The 23,257-nt window shown below is 37.8% G+C and overlaps 1 protein-coding gene across 4 annotated transcripts in view; it reads right to left on the reverse strand.

Annotated features, from left to right (window-relative positions):
* Positions 1-1,768: 1,768 nt before the first annotated feature.
* PCBD2 (pterin-4 alpha-carbinolamine dehydratase 2) overlaps positions 1,769-23,257 on the reverse strand; it is a 36,660-nt gene continuing 15,171 nt past the window's right edge. For 3 of the 4 annotated variants that reach the window (XM_077825000.1, XM_077824998.1, XM_077824999.1), the window contains exons 3-4: positions 6,210-6,290; positions 1,769-3,667 (exon numbers count right to left, since the gene is read on the reverse strand). In XM_077825000.1, the coding sequence (XP_077681126.1) occupies positions 3,572-3,667; positions 6,210-6,278 (165 nt within the window). In that variant the 5' untranslated portion in view covers positions 6,279-6,290 and the 3' untranslated portion in view covers positions 1,769-3,571. Of the gene's footprint in view, positions 3,668-6,209; positions 6,291-17,825; positions 18,005-23,257 lie in introns of all 4 variants that reach the window. The other variant, XM_077825001.1, reaches the window with a different exon arrangement.

A 23,257-nucleotide genomic window follows, 5' to 3' on the forward strand; every position in this document is an offset into this window, starting at 1 on the left:
GGATTCCTGCTTTTTGGGGAATTTACTGAACTTGTTTCAGACTGCCCTATGAAACTGGAGATCCCACTGACAACTGGGAACAGGTCTAGATTAATCCAGATGCAGCGAAGTCACCTTCAAGGAAACAGTTCTTTAATGACAGATTATCCAAACACTCATCAGCACCACAATCAACCTGGAAACAAAAACATTCCAATGAAATATAACCTAGTGGTTGCAATGAGCAGGGAAACATTGCCAGTGTAAGAGAAAGGGGCACCATGCTGCAGTGGGCTGTGATTCTGAAGGCTAAGCAGAGCAGGCACCGGTCAGTACTAGAAAGTGAATGCTACTAGAAAAATATTAGGGCACTGCAGAAGTGGTATTTGTGATTCAATAGGGCATTTTGACCTACTGTACCAGCCTGATGTAATAGAGCATTATGACTATAGAGGTTCTGTTTTTCAGACAAGACTGAAAACTCAAGTTCTGGCCATTTTTGGTCATCCAAGACCCACTGGCACTTTTCACAAGAGGAGCATTAGCCCATATGTCCTGACTAAAATGCAATATCTGTAATTAAATTCTTCCTATATAAATTTCCCGTATGGTTTCAACTGGACATGGCACCGTTCACTTCCTTGGTGAGAGTTGCTATACACTGTTACAGTCGCTAAGCTCCAACCGAGGGGTCAATATTGAGTGAAGCGATTATTCTCCCAACTTCTCAATATCTCTATACATTCTCTCAACGTATAACAAGAGCGTATATACTCATATACAGGAACGTATTTTGAGGGAGACAGATAAATGCACAAACTGCAAACTCGAACTAGATGGCTGATTTATGCTTCCTTAATCTTTCCCAGATACAAAAAGGGAAGCCAGAGGTTTTTCAGCATAGTTAGTAGAGAGCCAAGATTCCATTGCCACTTGCTTCACAGAAAGCAGCTAGTTTATTACAAAGGCTAAGGATTGGGGGATGAGGGGAGGGAGGTGTGATGAAGGATCAACACAGTTTGGATGCAATTCAAAAATGCTAAGAATTCTGTCAAAACCTAAAAACTGGACTTTGGTAATGAAAGAAGGATCTGGTGTCTGCAAAGCAAACCAAAGCCCAGGAGAACATCATTGCTTTTTGTGCTGAGGAGCTGCAGCTATCATGGAGTACAGGAAAGAGAAGCAGCCAATAGCAGTTTAGCAAAAAAAAAATTGAAGAGGAACTGGAGGAAAGGAAATTGTCTCCGAGGCTAAGGTGAAATCCTGGCTGGCCACACTGAAGCCAATGGCAAAGCTCCCATGGATTTCAAAGGAGCCAGGATTTTTCCCTTACATTCTGTCTCTGAAGTCAACAGTCTTTGAACAGACATGAGCAGTTTTTCACTACTATTTTCATTACAAGATAACAAAGTTTATACAGCAATACTCAGGGAGGGTACCTCACAGCTCTTTGCAATAACCAGGAGAGGAGCAGGAGGAAGAAACTAAACAAATGTTATCCCAAAAGTAAGAGTATTTCCAATGCGCTGCTCACCTTTTCTGACTATTTATTTCGCTCAGTCTCTATCCAGCAGCAGACCTAAAAAATAACAACACTGTACAGCCTGGCATCACTAGGGAATACTGCTCTGAGCGCTAAATGAATTTGTGTGGATTTTTTTCTAAGAGAATGTAAATAAATATTAATATTTTAAACCCAAGACCTCCCAGTAACTAGATATAAGTTATGCTAATGCCAAACAGCTTTGTCACATATGTGCATGTATATAATAATTATACAGGAACAAAATTATAGAGGAGGAATTAGATTGTATTGTTCTTATCCAAAGCTTTCCCATAATATCTCATTTCCAAAAAAACAAAAAAAGTTTTCAGAACTTATTAGAGAAGCATTGTCAAACCTTCAGGACCAGATTTATTTATCCGTGGGTAATACAAGACACCAGTTATTTTTTCAAGTAATTCCCTGCTGCAGTGATCACTTTAAAATCATGTCAAAGAAATCCTTAGTTTCATACAAATACAAACAGATTTTAAGGGATGGGCATTTGAGAGGATAAAACCTAGACTGGTTCTCTTTACTTTTAACTTGGTAGCCTATGGATGCTAAGTTAAAAAACTTCTTGGTTCAAAAATCTTACCAATCAACAACTGTTGTCTATAAGTACATGTTACGGCATATGTTAATTATTTTGTGCTTCATATTTTACAAATTTATTGATGGGAATATTTGCACTGCAGCCAGAAAGTATTGGGAGAGCTTAAATCTAATATGTACAAAAAGTTTGGCAATGACATGAATCAATACAGATCTAGTTTCTTAGTAGTTAGTAATTGTGCCTCTGGTGTCATTCTATCTATGTATCTAGACATTTATAAGGTGCCAATCAACCCGGTAGTTAAGCAGCAACATAATTATTAGAAAAGCTTGATTGTGCATGTTGAGTACACTTAGTACTGCAGAGAGGGGCCTGTTCTTGACATACTTACATGAGCAGAACTCCCACTGGGAGTTACCAGTGGGAATTTTGTCTGAGTAAGAATAAAGGCCATAGACTTTATAACCTTGGGATGTTGTGAGAAATGGATTTTAAACCTAGCTGGTAGGATCTGTAGCTCTTAGAACAAGATTTACAAACAAATTATTTTAACTATAAGAAATGGATCACCATAACTTCAGATTAGCCCTGCCCACCTTATCAAGAGAACCCTGCTAACGTTGCTTCCTTTACTGCTGGCAGCACTTATTGGTGTGACAGAAACCTGGCTTAGTCCACACTCCCCTTTCCTACAGATGGGCTTTAATAAAACATGAGAATGCTATTGCAAAATAAGGACTCAATACTGAGTTCTCTGGCCCAAATCCATCAAAATATTGAAGCACTTCACCTAAGTACATGAGTATTTCCAGTAACTTCAGCAGGACTATTCATGCACTTAAAGTTCAATATGTCCTTAAGTGCTTTGACGGACAAAGGCCAGGGTACTCAGCAGCTTGCAGGATCAAGCCCTCAATATCCTGCTATTGGGAAGGTGACAGGTCTGAAAAGCACCTCACCACTATTGGTGTCTGCATATAAAAGTATAGAGAAAAAGAAAGCTACCAAATGTCCTGCTGACTGGGATCAAGAACAAGGCATGCCCACTTGGCAGTACCCCAGTCCTATTACTCCCTGCAGGGTTACTAGGCTATGGGCTTGGAGAATCCTTATCACTCTGGAAGGATTCCAGCAGTCATTCTGGCTTTTATCCATTGTGAAATAATGGTGAATCACATTTCTGGTTTGGGTTTTTAATGTGAAAATTCTATTTTAATGTCTAAGGAAGGATTGTTCAAAATTACCTTTGTTGCTTTGTCTGATGTATTGTATGCGTGAGCAGGAACGATAAGTATAAGCATTTGGCAGTTTTCTCAGACTAAGGTGGATGAGTTTTGTTTTTCTTAAATGCTGCTGCTAAACTAGTCTTATTACAAATCATTTTACAATACAAGGGGCAGCAGCAATTTAGGATGTAGAACCCTTCACTGAATGAATGATAAAGTTCAACTATAAACCAGTGTGAAGGCAATGCTATTTTCAACATTCAGTTATTACACAGAAGCAGCAGCCTTGTCAATAAACTGAGCCAGCTTCACATCTCTTTTGGTCAGTCCTCCACAATCATGGGAAATAAGAGTTATCTGAACCTGTAAGCAAAAGGAAAGGAAGCAGATTACAATTTACATTCCAAGCTTTCAATGAAGAATGATCAGAATTCAATTTGAAATTTTGTGTGGGGAGGGTGATCTTTAATGAACTGGTTCTAAAAAAAATCCTGCCTGCAGACTAAGAGTTAGAATCTTACTATTTTTCCGAATTGTAAGACCTCATATGAGTCAGCTGCAAGGTCAGCAGGCTCAGCAGAATCTAGAGACTAACCAAAGAGGCACTTCACAGAGTAAAAAGGTAATTTAGGCTTCATGTTCTTGGGTTCCATCCAAAAGGCGGCATCCGATTAAATTCCTCATTCTTTAAAGTTAAATTCCACATACCGGTTTCATGAAGAATTCAGGTCATTGACCAACTTGCAAACACCAAATTAAGTGACTGCAGCATAAAAATCAGTATCTTAAAGGTGAAGAAACTGGTGAGCTCTTTGCACATTAGTTTTGAAAGGAAAAAATAAACAGACTGGTGTACATGTCGCTATGATACAAGCTGCCTGCATGAGTTTGTTTAGACTTACCCAGATGTAAAGTCATGTGCTCCATCGTTAGCTGTTCCTGTTTAGCAGCGATTTGCAAAAAAGAAAATCTAAGCACCCTGGGAAGTCAAGACCATCTTCCAGAGTGTGATACAAGCACTCTGTCCAACATCACTTAATGGGTCTCTTTAAATGAGATCGTTAGAATGTATTTAATTTTGCCTTATTGTTTAAAAAAGAATTAGACCATTTCAGTGCCAATTAATCCCTCTTTAAAAAAAATACACATGGCACTTTGTGCCAGTCAGAAAAAAACAGTGCTTTATGTGTATGCATCATCATTCTGCTTATCCCTGGTTTTGTTTTAGACAGGCATGGTATACATTTACCAAAAAGAAAAGGAGTACTTGTGGCACCTTAGAGACTAACCAATTTATTTGAGCATGAGCTTTCGTGAGCTACAGCTCACTTCATCGGATGCATACCGGGAAACTGCAGCAGACTTTATATATACACAGAGAATATGAAACAATACCTCCTCCCACCCCACTGTCCTGCTGGTAATAGCTTATCTAAAGTGATCATCAGGTTAGGCCATTTCCAGCACAAATCCAGGTTTTCTCACCCTCCACCCCCCCACACAAATTCACTCTCCTGCTGGTGATAGCCCATCCAAAGTGACAACTCTTTACACAATGTGCATGATAATCAAGTTGGGCCATTTCCTGCACAAATCCAGGTTCTCTCACTTCCTCACCCCCCTCCAAAAACCCACCCCAAAACTGTCAAACTGGACAGTCTCTACGTAAAAGAATAAATGGACACAAATCAGATGTCAAGAATTATAACATTCATAAACCAGTCGGAGAACACTTCAATCTCTCTGGTCACGCAATCACAGACATGAAGGTCGCTATCTTAAAACAAAAAAACTTCAAATCCAGACTCCAGCAAGAAACTGCTGAATTGGAATTCATTTGCAAATTGGATACTATTAATTTAGGCTTAAATAGAGACTGGCAGTGGCTAAGTCATTATGCAAGGTAGCCTATTTCCTCTTGTTTTTTCCTACCCCCCCCCCCCCCAGATGTTCTGGTTTAACTTGGATTTAAACTTGGAGAGTGGTCAGTTTGGATGAGCTATTACCAGCAGGAGAGTGAGTTTGTGTGTGTATGGGGGTGGGAACAAATAGAACAAAATGAGAACTACTAGAAAATAAAATGATAGTAATAATTTGGCTCTTGCAACAGTGCCTTTTATCTGAGGGTCTCAATGCACCTGACTTATATTTGCTCTTATGAAACCACTATGAATTAAGTTTTGTAACTGACTTTACAGGCAGCTACACTGAGACACAGGAGTCAAGATATTCAAAATGTGAGTCTAAGTTAGCTTTCGGCACCGGAACAAATGGCTTGATCTTGCAAAATTCTGAACTCCCACTAACTTTCACAGGCATCAAAAGGAGCTGATGAGTGTTCAGTAGCTTTGAAAAAATCAGAGCATTTATTTAGATGGCCTAAACATGGATTTAGGGGCCTAACTTTAGACTTCGATTTTAGGAAATCTTGGCCAAAGAGGCTACGTGATCTGTCCAAGCCACACAGCCTGTGGTGAGAAATCTAAGAGAAGAACTATGTAGTTCTGGCTGTCTAATCAGTGGTTAGAGAATCTCTTTACTATTTAATATACAAGTTTAAAAGGTAGGAACAATCTGAGGTTTAAACACTTTCACAGTGTGTCAAATGGTAAGCACATTACCATGATGACAACAGGAAGAAAATCAGCCTAGTCTAAGATAAAACACACACACACACACACACACAAAGGACAAAATGCTAATTTATTCTGCCCATAAGGAGAACTGGATCATCTTTGCAAATATTCTTTTAAAATCCACAAAGGAGATAGGTAAAGTCACTGCCTCTTTTGATGTATAGAAGCTTCCTCATGTGAAAAGGAGTGACAGAAATGGATGTTCTGTATGCTGATCTGGTCTAGTAAACTGTTCGTAAAGGTACCTAAAAAGTTATTCAATGTATTACCTTGTTGTACACATTAAACCATTCGGGATGATGATTCATCTTTTCTGCTTGCAGAGCAACTCGTGTCATAAATCCAAAAGCCTAAGATAAAAAGAATACAGAGAAATATTACATCTGTTAGGAACGTGTGTTAAGGTTAGTACTATGGATCTACAAGGATATATTCCAAAAGCCCAGTGATGTGTAATGACAGAGATGACCCTTGTGTACTGGGACCTAAAGATAATTTTTTGTACCCTATCCCTTTGAGTACTCTGAGTACATCACCTTTTGCAGCATTCCACCTTCCCTGGATTGCTCCCTATTCTATCTTCACCATTCCCTTACTAAAGCAGCATTCTGCAGCACATGCTCCAGGGATGAACTCCTAGAGTTCATGACTTTCTGATTAGCTGGCTTCTTCCTGCAATGGGTTACAGCCCCCTCTGCTCAGTAGGATACTGCTTCAAGTCATGGTTCCCTCTAGGCTGCTGGGAATCCCTTGTTAAAAATTTACTACCAACCTAAAGGGTTTGTGGTCATTTTCCTGTTGCTGATAGAATTCTCTCCCTCTTTGGATACTGGTCGATCATTCTGTCCAAAATGACTTGTCCAAAGATACTGATGAAGAACAATTATTTTGCCTATGGTGTGCAACAGGTATCAGATATTTTTAAATATTCACCCAAGTCAGATACCTCTATGCCCCTAGATCTTCACCCTACCTTTCCTCCACCAGCCATTTGAAATTACACAACTTAAACACTCTGCTACTATCAATATACACAGTGTATTTTTCAGGAACAGAGTTCATTTCCAGTGACTCTCCCTGAATGTAAGCATTTTTGTTTTGTTTTGGACGGGAATGGAGTGGAGGGAGGTTGGCCACGTGAGGTCTCTTCTCTTCTTTATGAGAAAATGTTTTGGTTTAAATGAGAGGATACAGACTTTCCAGTCCCCCACTCTCTTCTCTGCACACTCCCCTGCAATACAGAATTTAATCACAGGTTCAAAGAGTAAAAGTTGTGGGAGACCCTTGCCAAAAATATTTGCAGAAAATCTCTGCATTATAAAAAGAAAAAAAAATCTCGATGCAAATCAAGGACTCACTCTATGATAGGACCCACATAGATAGGCCCCTATGTCTACCCAGATCTCAGCACAGATGTAGGAGTCCATCCAGGGGGATCAGGGCCTAAATTAAAACTGCAAAGCAAAAAGCCCCTATCCACGTATGTAGTCTGGTTCATATTAAAATACTTGCCATAAGTTAGTATCCTGACATAGACCTACCTGTTTAGGTCATTTTTAGCACTAATTTATAGACTAGCCTGTATATGGTCCATCAAGCAATGGCCATTTCAAACAAACATGTGGTCAATAAATAACATAATGGTTGATAATAGTTTCAGTCTTTTTTTCTCTCACAAATTACAAACATTTTAAGAAAAAGAATCAGTGCCTGGATGAAGTATGACTTTGTAAGTCACTTTGCCAGTCAGATGAATGCAAACGTTACAATCAGAGCAAATTATTCCAATGAGGTTTGTCATTTGGAAACCACCAAACTGTCAGCAATTAAAAAGCTTTTTTCTTTGACCCAAGAGCATTCAAAAAAATTGGGAACACTAACTTCCCTTGAAGCTCTAGTTTGGTTTAATTTTACTTGGAGTGAACAATTACGTTTCAAAAATTTCAAGCATCGCAACAAGATGCTTCAAAACATAAAGCAGTAAACTCAGCACTAGACATCAGGGATAAATTGGAATACACAGCTTCATTAAAAATTCTAAGATTTACATTTTATTTTTTAAAATACCCATTGTCTTAACATCTTTATTTACAAGACCATACCAAATTATATATAGAATTGCCCCCAAAGGGTAGTTTAAAAGCCACTGCTGCAGTCAGAAAGGCATCTGAAACTACATTGCCTTTATATCATCAGGCAGCGCAGGGAAAACTGGAGGAAATTCATGAAAAATCTGACCAAATCCATTTATGCACTACCAGTATCTATATCTACGTACAGACACACACACAGGTGGGTGTGTGCACACGTGTACATACATATAATTTTTCCATGGATATTTTTATTTTATTGCATAACCATCACTGCTCACTCTAGGTTCAAATGGAAAAAATATTAAAGAACTAATTCATCGGTGACCAAATATCATGACCATTAAACTTTACCAGACCATTCCCTGTGCCCTGCCCCCCACCATCACTGACTTGACCAGAAATCACCAGTTAGCAGACCTTGATGCCCCCAACCACCACCACCGCTAAAAATAGAAAGTCATCTTAAAGTTGCACTTTATCCTGAAGGTAACCAAACTCAGGTTTTCATCAACTACAAGAGGGAATTAATTCCTAAGCACTGGGCCTTCCATGGAGAATGTCCTGTTGTCCTTTCCTATAAGCTCAATCCTGGGAACAGGTAGTAAGAGCGTTCTAGTAGGACATAACTATCACAGCAGAGGGTTTTGGATGTTTCAGAGCTAAAAGGATCCCATAACCATGATTTTATACATATGTCATGTGTGTGTGCAATTATATATACTTAGGAGTATGTTCATACATACACATATAACCCTGCTTTACCCAAAGCAATCTTCTCTGCTTCATGTTACTAAAATAAACTACTTCTTCTATTTTGATTATAGCCTATTTTAATTATGCACAAAAGAGCACATATCTCCCACTAAGAAAATGAGCAGCAGCTCTGCTGAGTAATTTCACCAGTGCAATCTCCATTAAGCCCCTAAATACATCCTTTTCTAATTACATAAATTAGAACTCTATTGTTTATGGATCACCTTTGTGTTTGTAGGCCCATAACCTTCCTTTTACAAAATACAATTGGCTCTGGAGGAAAAGATATTTAGGTTTGATTAGATATGAAAACACTATTACACAATCAGTTTGGACATTTCTTCACGTCTTGAAACATGATCGGTAATTTGGTCTAATTGGTGATCAAGGAAACTATCTTGTGATCAATTAAAGTAATTACCTTATTCCGGCAACATAACCAACCTTATTTTGAGCTGGAGTCTGTACTTCTTCAACTTTAATTAAAAATAATGAAAATTATTAAGCAGTCTGCAGTGCAAGATCATTGTCAAGCATGAGTCACATGACAGTATTGTCACTTGGCATTGGTGGGTACACTTTACCAGACAACCAAAACATTTCTTGTTGCTAGGTGGATAACTGTTTTATTTATACTGACAAGTCCCTACCTGGCCTTGACCTTAGCAGATTGATTGTGGCAGTTATAACCACTGATGACATCATTTTAAGATCTTAATTTGAAAATAAATATATATATATCATCCGCAACACAGAACCTCAGCAGCATCTTCTGAAATCTATGCATCAAGTTTTAAAAGCAGCAATTTCCAGTGAAGGAAATACCATACCAGATGAGATCAACTGTCTTTCTATGCCTTGGTTCTCCATCCATAAGATGGAGATCAAATAGTACTTCCCTACCTCACAAGGGGTGTTTTGAAGGGGTGTTTAAAAATTGCAAGGTACTCTGGTACTACAGTAATAGGAGCCACAGGAATACCTTATATAGATTTTTTACTGTGTAATTTTAGTTTCTATTTAGATAATTTTTTACTAAAATAAAGTTTAGAAATATAGATTTCTACATATTTCTTAACCTGTGAAATTTTTTTCCCAGGGAAATATTGGAAGCAACGCTTTGAGTGGAAACAACACTAGAAATTTTACTGAATGGAACAGTCCTGCTCTGGCAAGGAGATGGACTGAATGATCCAACAGGTCTTTTCCATTTCTATCTTCTACGAGTCATGAAAGGAATAACTAAAAAACGACTGATGTTGCAGCAGTAGCTCAGCTGCAATTTCTAAGACAGATTCATTTTCTAGATGCTCCCAGCTTTGACATGCCTGTTTTAGGAAAATATTTCCTTACTAAATCACTCCTGAAAGAAGAAATCATATTGAGAAAGTGTTTTAAGCAAGCTCAGCTGGTACTTGCTCAAGCTGTGTCCTGGGACGGCCCAACTGTACTTTTAAAATGACAGAACATGCTATCACAAAATATGGCTTAATGCAACTTTGCTTTTCCTGAGAAAGGTAAAAACTCTGCTATATGCTTTGCTATCAGGAGCGAATGGAAAGATGAAATTCCATCTACCTCTTTGCACTATAGGGTATTTAACAGCTTTGGGAGGCTTGCAGAGTCCCTCTGCTATTCTTCTTCTTTTCACATGTCTTAAGTAAGGACTCAATTAATCTTAACACTTTTTAAACATACAGCTTTTACACAATGCTTGCCAACATTATCCTGATGATTAATACATCAAAGCCATGCGGGCTGATGTGTTGTGCTAATATATCACCGCCTGGTGAGTTCCCAGTGACAGAGTACCATAATGTATCACCGGAACACAGCATTCAGACAATTCTTTACTCAAAAGATGGAGCTCCTCAAGAAAAATAGCTCTGAGATCTAGCAATTTAACAAGCATTTTATTTATTTGTTTTTAAATGCAAAGGTTATGAACTGAAGGGTCCCTGGACCTCCTAAATCTTTCACCCAAGGGAAACATCTTTCACCCAAGGGAAATCACAAATACATTAAGGTTTTTATTTCCAATCTGTCATTATAATGCTGGGGGCAGTATTAACCTTGACCTATGTGGTGTAAGGGCTACCTGTCTTTGCAGCATTACTATTTAATAACAAAAACATTTTGTATCCTTTATTAATGGAATACACGTACGTAATGGATAATAAGTCATAATACTGCATTTATACTTTAGAACATACAGTGCTTAGCATGTTTGCTTTCACTTCATACCATTACATATTATCACTGAATACTCTATTTTGCATTTGTCCTCTTTGTTCTTCATGCAGTTTAACTTCCTGTGTTACATAACAATAAAGACAATTACACATCATTAGGCCTCAGCTCCAAATTGTAAAACTTCCATGCATGCAACCTACTTCACTAATTCCTGTAACTAGCTTTCATTTATGGGTCAGCAGGCAGAGAAAAGAAGTTGCTTAATGTTAAGCTAAATTAAAGGTATGCTGTACAATACCTTTGTTTATAGTCAGTCACTTGGTTTTGTTTTAGTTAGTTTCATTACATTTTCTGTTGTGCTCCAAGTGAAATCTGAGTTTTAAAAAATTCTACTGACTACATTTAGGGAAGATTTTTCCTTGTTACAACAGAGACATCTTGTTACATGGTTATAGTATTTTTAAAAAAAGTTAATTCAGTTTTTAAAAACCTAAAAATTCAACCAATGTTAAAAAAGGGAAAGAAGAGACATTTGGTGAGGTGTTTGTTATCAAATCTTTATCTATTTATCCATCTTAAGATTATTGTGTCCATCACCATAATATCTAGGTAAATTAGAGCACGAGGCACTAAGCAGCTGTCTTCATGGAACTGCCTTTCCTTGTCTCTGTATGGGTTTTATATTAATCATCATACAAAAAATGTTTTTTAATACCATTGCAAGAATGGTGGGAAAGCTCTCTCAGAAAAGGAGGTAGCTAAAGCATGCCCTAAATATAATCACACTCTGGCATAGTCTGACTCCTTCTGGGAACAAGTTCCACAAGTGAACTTCCTTGACCAAGAGAACTTCATCTCCATCTCTCAAACACCTTCTCCTGCACTATGTGGGCTGCAATGCTCCAGAAAAGTGCAACTGCCTTGAGGCATCCTCGATAGAGAAGCAGTTGCTGATATCCTGACCTATTTGACAATCAGGACTGTCTTTGAACTGGCAACAGAAACAGACTGGAGCCAGTGGAAGGACCATAGTGCAGGGGTGAGGGATGCACAGCAACTAGCCCATCCTGGAGGCAAGCTACCACGTTCAACACAAGCTGGAGCCTCTGCATTGCTTTCAGGTTCAGGCCCAGGGAGTTATATTAATACATACCGGAGGTGCCTAATGCATAGACCACTGGGCCAGAACATCGGCTCTTCCTAGCAAACAAGGTGAATTTATGTTTTTCTACTGCCAACACTACCTGATCATTTAGGTTTAGTGAAAGCCATATATTGAGCACCCTAAATTCTTCTCATCTCACAGGTGCTGCTCAGCACTTTAGAGGATTGTGCCCTTAACTATGAAAAATACTAATGGAGGGAAACAGTAGGGGTACAGTGCTAATGACATGTAGGCATGCATGGACATGGAATTTTTATTGGAACACCTAAAGAAATATGGACTTTGTAAGAAATATCAACACAATATTAACTTCAATTACAGGTCTATACTCTTCCTAATTTAGAATATCATTTTAGAAATCAAATGAGGACTGCCTGCTGAAGTTTTCCATCATTGACCATCACACCCCATTTATACAAAACTGAAGCCTGTTTGCTTTGCTCCCTAAAATAAAATTATATATCAATATTAGAGCTGTAAATTCTATACTCAAGTTATATGTTAAAGCTTTCAAAAATATCTGAAAAACTTTACACTTTTTTCCACAAAGGAGGCTGTCTCTGGCTTGCAACACTTGTTTACAATTATGTCGGTGGAGAAACTAGCTAGCCAGCTCTATATCAAACATTTTGACAGCAAAAGCACAAACACTGATCTATTCTAAGTAGTTTGCCACTCTGTGTAATCTTGGAAAAGGCATTCTTGCCTTTGATTCTACAAATGTTTATACTTCATACATCATGCAAATAGTGTTTTATATATTAAGAAATAATGTGAGCAAATCTGAAGTTAAATTAAATTCTTCAACAATAACCCTGCCAAAGCACTGAGATTTTCCTATAAAAAAATTATTCCAATTTGTTGATCTTACATTGGATGAAACATACTGTAACAATCTTCATAATTTATATCCTGTTGGGACACTATGATTTAAAGTAACATAATACAGACCAGCATCACTGCTAATCTAAACCACCTGACCAGATAAACAACAGTTTCCCCTTCTCTCTTCACTGAGGGCATTTCTGTTTATTGTCATATGATTTACTCATTTTAAAAACATGAAGAAAAAATGCATGAAACAGAACTGCAGCTAGGAGGCATGGCCTTTCTTACACTGGGAACTTTTCACACACAGGTACCAGTATAATGTCAAGAACTGTAGGAGACCGAAGGCAATTCCAAGAATTCTGTTCTCAGGGAAAAAAAAAAAAGAAAGAAAAAAAAAATCACAGCGAAGAAAAGATTAGGTTCATTCTGTACAATGTGGTCCAGGTGCAGTGTTAGAAGCTACATATTTTTGATGTTAGGAAAGATACAATTCTACAAAATAAATCGGAGTCAAAGATATTATGTTCCAAGTTCAGCAGTGCTTTAAACTGTGGTATACGTTTGTCAGAAAACAGGTGCAAGTGTAATTTGCCTCTATTTGGCATTCAGTTGGTGTGCAAATGGGTACCATTTTTTGCCAAGGAGGCGAAGGGGATTGTCGAAGAAAAAGCATTAAAAGAAGGGTGCAGATAAAATAGACTCTCTCCCTTAAGCCCTTCTCTTAGTTGTTTTGCTTCTTACTCCTTTCCTGCTATTTCCTCGGGGTGTATGTTACACTCATTTTTGCACACTCCCTGAAATTCAAATATGTGCAATTTGCACTACTTATTGCAAGCCACACATTTGGCTTTTCTGAACAACTTACCCTCCGATTTGCATCACTGCTGAATTTGGCCCTATGAATAAATAGTTTTTTCTTGTAACTGATGTTACAGATAGTCTCTTAAAGGGAAGCAGGGTATCAGGTCTATCACCCTTTTTCTCACCCTTAGCCTCCCAAAACCACCACAATGTTATTTGGAGATCATCTTTCCCTCTTCCCATTTTACACTGCAAAGGTGACAGAAGGCAACTGGAAATCATGTGCAGGCACTATTCACTGTGATTCAATTAAAAGATTTTACAACCAAATTTTTATAAACGACTGAAGACAAACAATCGGCACCAAAAACTACTTTCTGCTGTTGCTGAGAAATTTCAAAGCTTTTCATGCTCCATTGGAAAGTGCTCTGCTTCACAAGCCATGTTGGCCTGACAACCAAGTGGTCTGATACACTTTGTAATAAAGCTTTGTAATAAAGCGTATCAGTTTGCTTACGCAGGCAAATATATAACTATCTTTGCCCATAAAGACTAGTGCAAAGTAAGTACGATTCCTAAACTGAGAAGACTGGAGTTACAAAATCACAGCTTGACATGGAGCGATTAACTCGCACTAGCTTGCAGCAATGAAAATCTCCTTTATTGTGCCATCTACTTTGAAGTCTGTTGTAACAATCTCATACTAATTAATACGATTCTTTCTGAATAGGCAAATGTAATGGCAAACCTTACAATCTCACCCTTGCTGGTTTTTACTCGTGACCCGAGACAAAATTCCTGAAAATTAATTTCAGCTTTGTACCACAAATCTGGTGTCTAGGTAATACTGTATATTGCCTTTCACTGTGCACTTTGCACTGTGTCCAAAGGAGGGAAAGGCAAATGAAGGAAAAAATTGTGACTTAATAATACTTTACTGACTTATTGTTAATTAAATTCCATACTACCAGTATGAGAAACAAAGTTCAGCATGCTAAAAGCATGTAAGCTTACAAAGCACTCCAAAAGGCATTATTCGTTATGTATAATTTCACTCAGAAACATTTGGAATGGGTAGGATTTCTACAGGTTGCATTTAATGCTCAGGGCAAGAGCTACCTTGTAACTATAATATTATTTCTTCAAAAACGAAGCCATGTCAGATTTTAAAATATTACCCAGATTCATAGAAAATTTGTATCAAGCTGCATTTTTCTTTGTTACTGATATTTTATATCAGTTACTCAGTAGAGAAAAAAATCATCAAGAACCACCATGTCTGAGTTAAAATCTCACTTACCAACCAGAATAGGCAGCTAACTTCCACCTTCCTCTTCCCAAGCATATTTGTTTAATGTGTGTTATGCTCAAAAATGAAAAACAAAGTAGTCAATAAGAGGTTTACACTAAATGAAATGCCTATTTAAAGGAACTGGACTTCTTTTTTGTTTACTAAACAGGCAATGTGCACCTAACCAAAACAATTAAATAATACAGCAAAGCCCTCAGGAACTGAACACCTGTTAAAGCAATCAGTTATTTAAAATAATAAACTCTCTTTGCTGTGCAACTGAAAGGACAATGATAATTTGACTTGTTAAAATAAATGCTTGGTCTAGCAACTTGATGTACTGTAATAAAACCCTCAAACAAAATACTATACAAACTAGTAATAAAATACACTTTGGGCCCTGTTCCGACCTTTTGAATGTATATACCTGAATGTTCCATTACCTCAATTCACTCACCTTGATCTTTTATACTTTACAACGTTCTGCCACTCAGATGTTAAAAATGTTTGAGCATATATTGCTATACCAAAACATATGGATATATAAGCACTTTGTAAAAGCCCAGTTTAAGAAAAGACCTAACTTTAAATACTTAACTTTAAGCATGTGCTCAAATCCCACTGACTTCAATTTTCAGTTGGACTTACAACACATGCATAAGAGCTTTCTTAAATAGGAATGCTTTCCTGAATTGGTGCCCAATGGTATGTCTATACTATAGATATTACACTGGTAGTTATAGACACAGCCTACACAAACAGAAAGGGTCTTTCTATCAGTGTACAAACATCACGTACCCAGATGAAGTTAGCTATGTCAACAGAAGTCAACATAATTTTTGGTGTAGGCCAGGACAAAACAAATAGAGGAATGCAAAGGAAATTCACTAATTATCTAATTACGTCACATCAGAAAAAAAAATCAGGAATGAAGAACAAAATTCTGCTGGTTTTCCAACTATTTCTTTCACTTCCCAAAGAACACAGATTTCACTCTGAACATGAAAAGACAGTCCACATTCCAGACATGCAGTTGAGCTATGTAAGAGCTAGGTATTACTAGTGTTAGGATGGATGAAGAGAGGAAGCAGTTGGCCCTATAACCACATCATCATCAGGGATTTTTTTTTTGGGGGGGGGCAGCACAGGCATATCTCAATATCAATAATTCAGATATGTTAAAGCAGAAAAAGGGTCTGAAATTATAAATTGATCGGAGATGAGAAATGAGAACTGCAGGTCCAATCAGGTAGATCATTTGGTCCCACTGTGTGTGGCTGAAAGCACTCTGGCCATGGTATACAGCCATACTGAGACAAGTTTTCTCTCAAGCCTTCAGCAAGTTTCTATAAAACTTCAGGAAAGGAGATTGTATAGTAACCCAATGACTCCATTGGGAGTTTTGCCTGAGTCAGGGTTGTTAAGCTCATAATTTTTATCCAATTGTAATATTTTAATAATTTGTATAAAATGTTTTTCATGTATTTATTTCAAATCTAGTGATGATTCATTCTTTGAAAGAAGAGTATGGAGAGAAAGACCATCTTCCTAGACAATACGAGAAGGCAGAAAAAGAAAAAGAAGACTTAAAAAAAAAACACGGATTTCTTTAGAAAGTTACCATTTCTTACATAATATTTCCAATTTTCCTTATGCAAAAAGTTATGTAATCAGTACAAATTACATTTAATTGTATTTCACTTGCTATTCTTGATATTTGAACAACTGGTGAAATGGGGCTAGAAATACAGAAATGAACAAAAAAAGTGACAAATTTAAAATCAGATTTTTAAAAACGAAAGTGGATTAATTTTATCAGCAATATTTTGCATAAGGCTACATGACCTACAGTCAGTATTTTAAGCTGTCTTGAAAAACTTTTGGTATACTCCAAATTTATGACTAAGTGCCAGATATTATGTGTAATACAATATATTGGGGAAACGCCAAGGTTTTTTTTTTTTAACCTACAAATGTTCTTTTCCTTTTGTAGAACCCACCACCACACACACACACCCCTTTTGCAAATCAGTACATGCTTGAAATAGATGCAGTCCATGAATGGTGAAAACTGATTGTAGCCATGCAAGGGATTTTTTTTAAACAACATTAAAAAAAAAAAGATGCATCCAACGCGAGATAAAATATGGTCCTTTGTAAGAAAGATTAACATCTGTACACTTTTATTAGACTAGACATTTTACAATCGGTATGTAACTGAAACCAACCTAAGATTGTAAAGCTAATAAAGTTTTGCCTCCAAATGCCCACTTCTACCAGGTGATAGAGATTCCTCTAACAGTACAAAACACATATTTACATAGCTATTGCTGTTACCATCCCAATCAAGATTAAATCATCCAGTCCACGAAATTAACTATTTTCCACTCAGAATCCCAGTGACAGAATGTTTCCTTGTGAAGCACCACCACGAACAATTCTCGGGGCGGGGGGGGGAAAGGTGCTGAGTAACAACCCCCACAACCTGAGCATACTCAGTACCTCACATGACAGGGCCCAAAATTAGAACCCTGGCTCCTAACGGAACAACCTGTGCTTTACCAAAACAATTTCACACAAATCCCTCAAAGGATTCAGCCAGCTCCATGTTAGTTCAAGACGTAAGCAAGTTTTAATCTCAGTCAAACAAAAATTAAAGGAAGAAAATGGCAAATGAAGGAGGGGAGGAGGCAGTCCCCAAAATACATTTAGAGCTGGTTTACAGCTTTATGAAAGACAAATGAAAAATTATACTCACATCGCACTCATCAACTGTGGGTCTGCCAGTGGTTTTTCAGAGCAGATGTAACATTTTAGCAAAATGCGATTGTTTGTGAAAGAAATAATTCTGATCAAAAACTAAATTGCAGCCAGCGCAAGCTCTGTACTTTGTCACTCTAATCCATTCTGACAGGAAGCAGTAAGTGGAGATTCCTACTGTGAAAGGAGCAGATGTGAAAGGTCAACCTTGGCCTGGAACTTCAAAACCGTTAACGTGTAAAACAGTGTGCATTAAAGCCTGAAACAGCTAACCGCTGGATTAACGGATGTCCGCTAAGTAGGTCTGATGTGCTTTTGGCAAGTAATGGTTAATTTTTAAATAGGTTCATTGTAATTTTTTTTATTTTACTTTTTACCTTTTACCAGCCAGAATCCATTTTTAATTACAATTGCAGAGTATAATATTCCAAAACATGCCTTTTCTTTACTCTTTGGGGGGGGAAAGCCACTATTGTAGAAAGCAGTTTACAGTTATTAATAAGGTCATGCTCACCATTTCAAAAGCAAGGGGATGCAAGAGATTAAACACTATCAAACTGGAGACAGAACTTGCCATCTGTACTGAAATTAGTATCTTATCAGTTCCCCTACATTCATAATAGCTATCCCAGGACATTACACAGTTACAAGAGAGCAGGGTTCCTTAACTGAAAAAGTAAAAGTGATCCTGAATGAAGATATTCTTGAGAATACAAAGAATGTAAATCTTACTGATTTCCCCAACTGAAACAGTACTGTTACAGTACTTGCAACCACTGTGTTAACAAATCTAGGAGAATTCCAAATTTTAGTTAAAATCAAAGTCAACACGCCGGCATTTGGTATCTTACAGGAATGAAGGAAAGTCTTGCCTCCACAGTGGGCATAACCATTTTCTTCCCTTATTTCAAATGCAATGGGCAAGCATTAAAAGAGCAGTTATGGATTATGTAGAGCAGCCAACAGTGTGACACTTCCATTTTCTTTTTCAACCTAAATGAATACTTGTGAGAAGTGAAAAGTATATTTACAAAAATCTTTAGCCAGTTCAAATTCAACACCCAGAGACAATATTTGCAGATTAATGGATGAAAATTAAATGCTATAATAATTTTCACTTAAGTGATCATAAATCTACACTAATCTTTTAAGAGAAGCAGTGGTAGAAGAGCCACCTGCAAAGTGGACCAAAGGTCAGGAGGACAACTTCCTGGTCCTCTTTAGAATAGCTAACACAGGTCTAACTGCTCCAAGAGTGTGCAGCGCATGCACAGTTAATTGTAGAAGAACCTCTTCCCCTTGGAAATACGCTATTCTTTCTTTATTTGTATTTTATTTTTTACCATAGAATGGAGGGAAGGAAAGAGCCTAGAACTCATATTTCCTTGATATTCTAAGTCACAGTTAAGTTTTAACTAATAACAATTGATGTCAACTTCTGTTTCTAGAGCACCTGGAGAGTAAGAGTCTTGAACTTCTACATATCACCTGTTAGCTGTGGCTCTCAGGCCTGTTGCTCCTGATAGATACTGTGCATTTACAAAACAAAATGTTAAATTAAGTTTACCTCAGAAATAGAATTTACAAACATAAAAACTTCTTCCTACCTCAAGAAAGCGAAACACAAAGGTATGTTCTGAATTTTTACTGTCATCATGATTCATTTAAATATCAATTAATATAATAGTATTGTTAATTTGAATACTGTGGCATTAACAATAATATTGCAATAGTGCCTACAACCACAAACAGGTTGGTCTCCATTGTACAAATAGTCTATGCCCCAAAGAGCTTGCAATCTAAAAGACAAAACGTAATGGGAGGGTAGGCAGTTAAGTGGGATGTGCATAGTTCTTAGCCATTGACTAGCAGTGATCACAACTCGCCACCTGCTTGGTCTGCAGTTTTCTATATGCTTTACAGCAGAGGTGAGTTTTGAGGAGGGACATGGAGGATAAAGAGGTGGCTTGATAGATTCTTACTAAGCTTTCTCCACTCACACAGGGCAGCACAACAGAAAACTTGGAAGTATTTGTCGGAGAAGCGGCTGGTTGAGGCTGGCATTGCTAGCGCCCATTGAAAGTGGGCACAGACTTTGCGATAAGGAAATAGCTCAAATAGGTACAGTAAGACTAAACTTGGGTGTGTGTGTGAGGGTGTGAAAGTAAAGACAAAAGTTGCCAATGTAATATGATGATTCAATTATTTACAAGTAGGAAAAAATGTTGGTAATTAAAAAAAATTTAGACTGAACACTGAGGCAGGAGACATCCTTCACTCTGTGTTTTGCCCAGTGGCCATGACAAATAAGTAAGTAAATAAATACAAAATATTTCCCAACTCCCAGCAACAAGGAGTTAATTTGTATCCGGTAGCTCCTGACTGACCACTGACATCCCACCAGACTCTGTATAATTAGGCAGCATTTCTCATCAATAAGAAAACTAGTTCTGCTAGTTAACTGGTAGTATTATTGGAAAGAGGCTGCACTGACTAGTACACCATTGTTGTCTCTTTGTCTTTTTAAAGCCAGGGCAGGAGAGTCTTAAATTTTCAGATGAATGATCTCCAGAGACCCTCTATTTATTTTTCATCCAAAAAAGTCAAGCACGCCAGCTTTTCAGACCCAGTGCCACACTAGGATATGGGTAGGTGGAATGTGTCCAGTCCCACAGCTGGAACTTGACCCTAAAACCTCTGACTCAAAGGCAAGAGGGTTATTTACTAAGCCATTCACAAGTATAACCATAAGGCAGGTGTGATTGTATAAAAGTATATTTTTATTAAACTATGTTTTGACCCAGCTCACTCTCACAATTTTGGCCTGAATTAATCTTCATGAGGCCTGAAAATTTTACTGTCAGTTTCGAATAAGGAAAAACAACAAACAGGCAGATAGGCCAAAAATTCAATATTCAAACCTTATTTTCAAATACAAAGATTTTCTCTACTCTGTAAACCCAGTCAAATAATTGTGATTTATAGCAAATCAGTTATTGTATTCATAAATGCAAGGACATTAGCAAACAACATACCTACCAAAAGAAATACTTTCATAATTTTGCAGGTGCACAAATCATAGCATATGGGAGAGGACTCAAAGAATACTGGGAAATGAAGCAGTCGAGAAAACACTATATGAAAAACAGCACCTACCTAGGTGGATATAAAACCAATTCTTTTCATCCAAGAGGTAATCTAATGCAATCTAAGTCTAACAGAGGGGCAAGTAGTCAACAATCACATTAAAAATAGTTAACCCACCAAATAAATGAAAATTGGTTTGTCTTTTGATAAGCAAAACTGACAATAATGGACTAACGTTGCTCATTCTTTGAGGTTAAACACAATTGACATAAGCTACACCTGAAACCAATCAGGGCTGAGGCTTTGAGAAGATTCACACGCGAGGACTAAATTTGTCACAAATGGGTTGGTTTCCGATCCTAATGTAGCCAAGTTGCTTTACTCTGACCTCCATTTAACAAATCAACTTAATGGGCAATGGGAGTGCTATAAAACTTAACAATGGAGTGATTTTAACTTTTAAAATATAGTTATGAAGCAAAATGTTAGAGAGCTCCTTCAATACTGGAAATCAAATTAAATCTAGACATTTTTTAACAGTCTTGACAGATATAATCCTAGTTACCATGTAAATTTATGGTAAGCTGCTGTGATATTAGTCACAGGTGCTACTTTTAATATATGGGCTACATCTGGCTGGGAATAAAATTTCTCAGAGGACTGAAAATGACCTCACTAACAGTCAATGGGGAGGGGGGATAAGACCACTGTAGCATACAAAAAGCTGGAGATATGGTCCACAACTGAATATTTTACATAAAATTCAAGTTACCTCCACAGATTGTAGGTTTATATTTTCAAAACATAAATGGCGCAGACATATTTCAGTCAAACAGCCAAAATATTAAATTCGTAAAACAGCTATGAAATACTCTGGCTATGCACATAAAAACAAATTTTCCAACCTGTGATCAACAGGGAAGACAAAGTGATGTGCTGAGAAACTGAAAAAAGGAAGTATCAATACAGATTAAGTTCAGGAGTATTCAGTATTATTACGAAATGAGTTAAACTAAATTAAGTGATTACAGCAACTAAAAGAGCACTAATTCATTAAGAATGTGTTCCCTGTATCCCAATTCCATGGGATTTGGTAAATTTGTGAAGTTCTTCATGGTCATTAATCAAGGTGAAAGTATATATAGAAAGGACTAGCACCAAGGGATTGTCACCAAGTAAGAAGATTAAACTATATAAAGATCATAAATCGCATAGCCAGCAAGTTAGTTTTGATATACTGATAACAGGGACCATCCATTAGAGAGGACAAAAATAAATACGCCCTAGCACAGTTAAAGCAAAGTAACTGGAAATATAGAGAGCACATACAAAACAGAAACTCTGCTTGCAGTGGATGCTTTCTGAGTTTTGGATGTTATTACTAGTCTGGAGAAGGAGAGTTGGGAAGTATAACAATTTAATGGAAGATCTACAATGATTTAATTTCTTCTGAGATAACTGTTCAGAAGCTGTGCAAGTCTCCTTTAAACAACTAATCGAAGAGACAAGATTTGCTATGATTCTCAGGATCCATGAGCCCTACACAGCAGGCAGTCTCCCTGCTCTTTTTTCCAGTCAAGAGTTTTATCTTTTTACTTAAATAGGTTCTTGTGTCACCTGAATGCAAAATGTATTTAAAACAATTTTTTTATAAAAAGATCAGACTTTTAAGATGGGATATGATAACCCGCTACTTTGTATAATAAATAAGGGTATAATTCTGTCATAGAAGTCATGGATTCCGTGACGTTCCGGGACCTCTGCGACTTCTTCCGAAGGGGCAGGGCTGGAGCAGCTGTCAGCCCCAGGGCCACCAGAGGTCAGCTCCAGGCCCAGGAGAGCAGCAGCCCTCAAAGCCACCGGAGCAGCAGCCAGCAGTCAGCCCTGGAGCCACTGGAGCAAGGGCTGCAAGAGCAACAGCCAACAGCCAGCCCTGGAGCCACCAGAGCAGGGGCCGCCATAGCAACGGCTGGCAGTCACCCCAGGGCTGAAGCAGTGGACAAGGTTGGGTCAGCCCCTGCCACAGGAGCAGCGGTGGGGCTGGTGCAGCTGCAGAAGCTCAGCGTCCAACAGTAAGTCTCCCCCGCACCAGGGAGAGGTCACGGGCTTCTGTGAATTTTTGTTTATCACCCGCTAACTGTCCCTGACTTTTACTAAAAATCCCCATAACAGAATCTTAACCTTAAGAATAAAGGTTCAGTCACTGAACTCTTGTACACAAGCATATACACTTCACCTATCTAGAAACAGTGTGATGGATAAAAGATTAAATTTATTAATTAAAATGGCTGAACCCAAAGCGTATGTCTACACAGCAACTGGACACCTGTGGCTGACCCGTGC

The sequence above is a fragment of the Eretmochelys imbricata genome, chromosome 8 (genome assembly GCF_965152235.1).
Source record: "Eretmochelys imbricata isolate rEreImb1 chromosome 8, rEreImb1.hap1, whole genome shotgun sequence".
Classification (NCBI taxonomy): domain Eukaryota; kingdom Metazoa; phylum Chordata; order Testudines; family Cheloniidae; genus Eretmochelys; species Eretmochelys imbricata.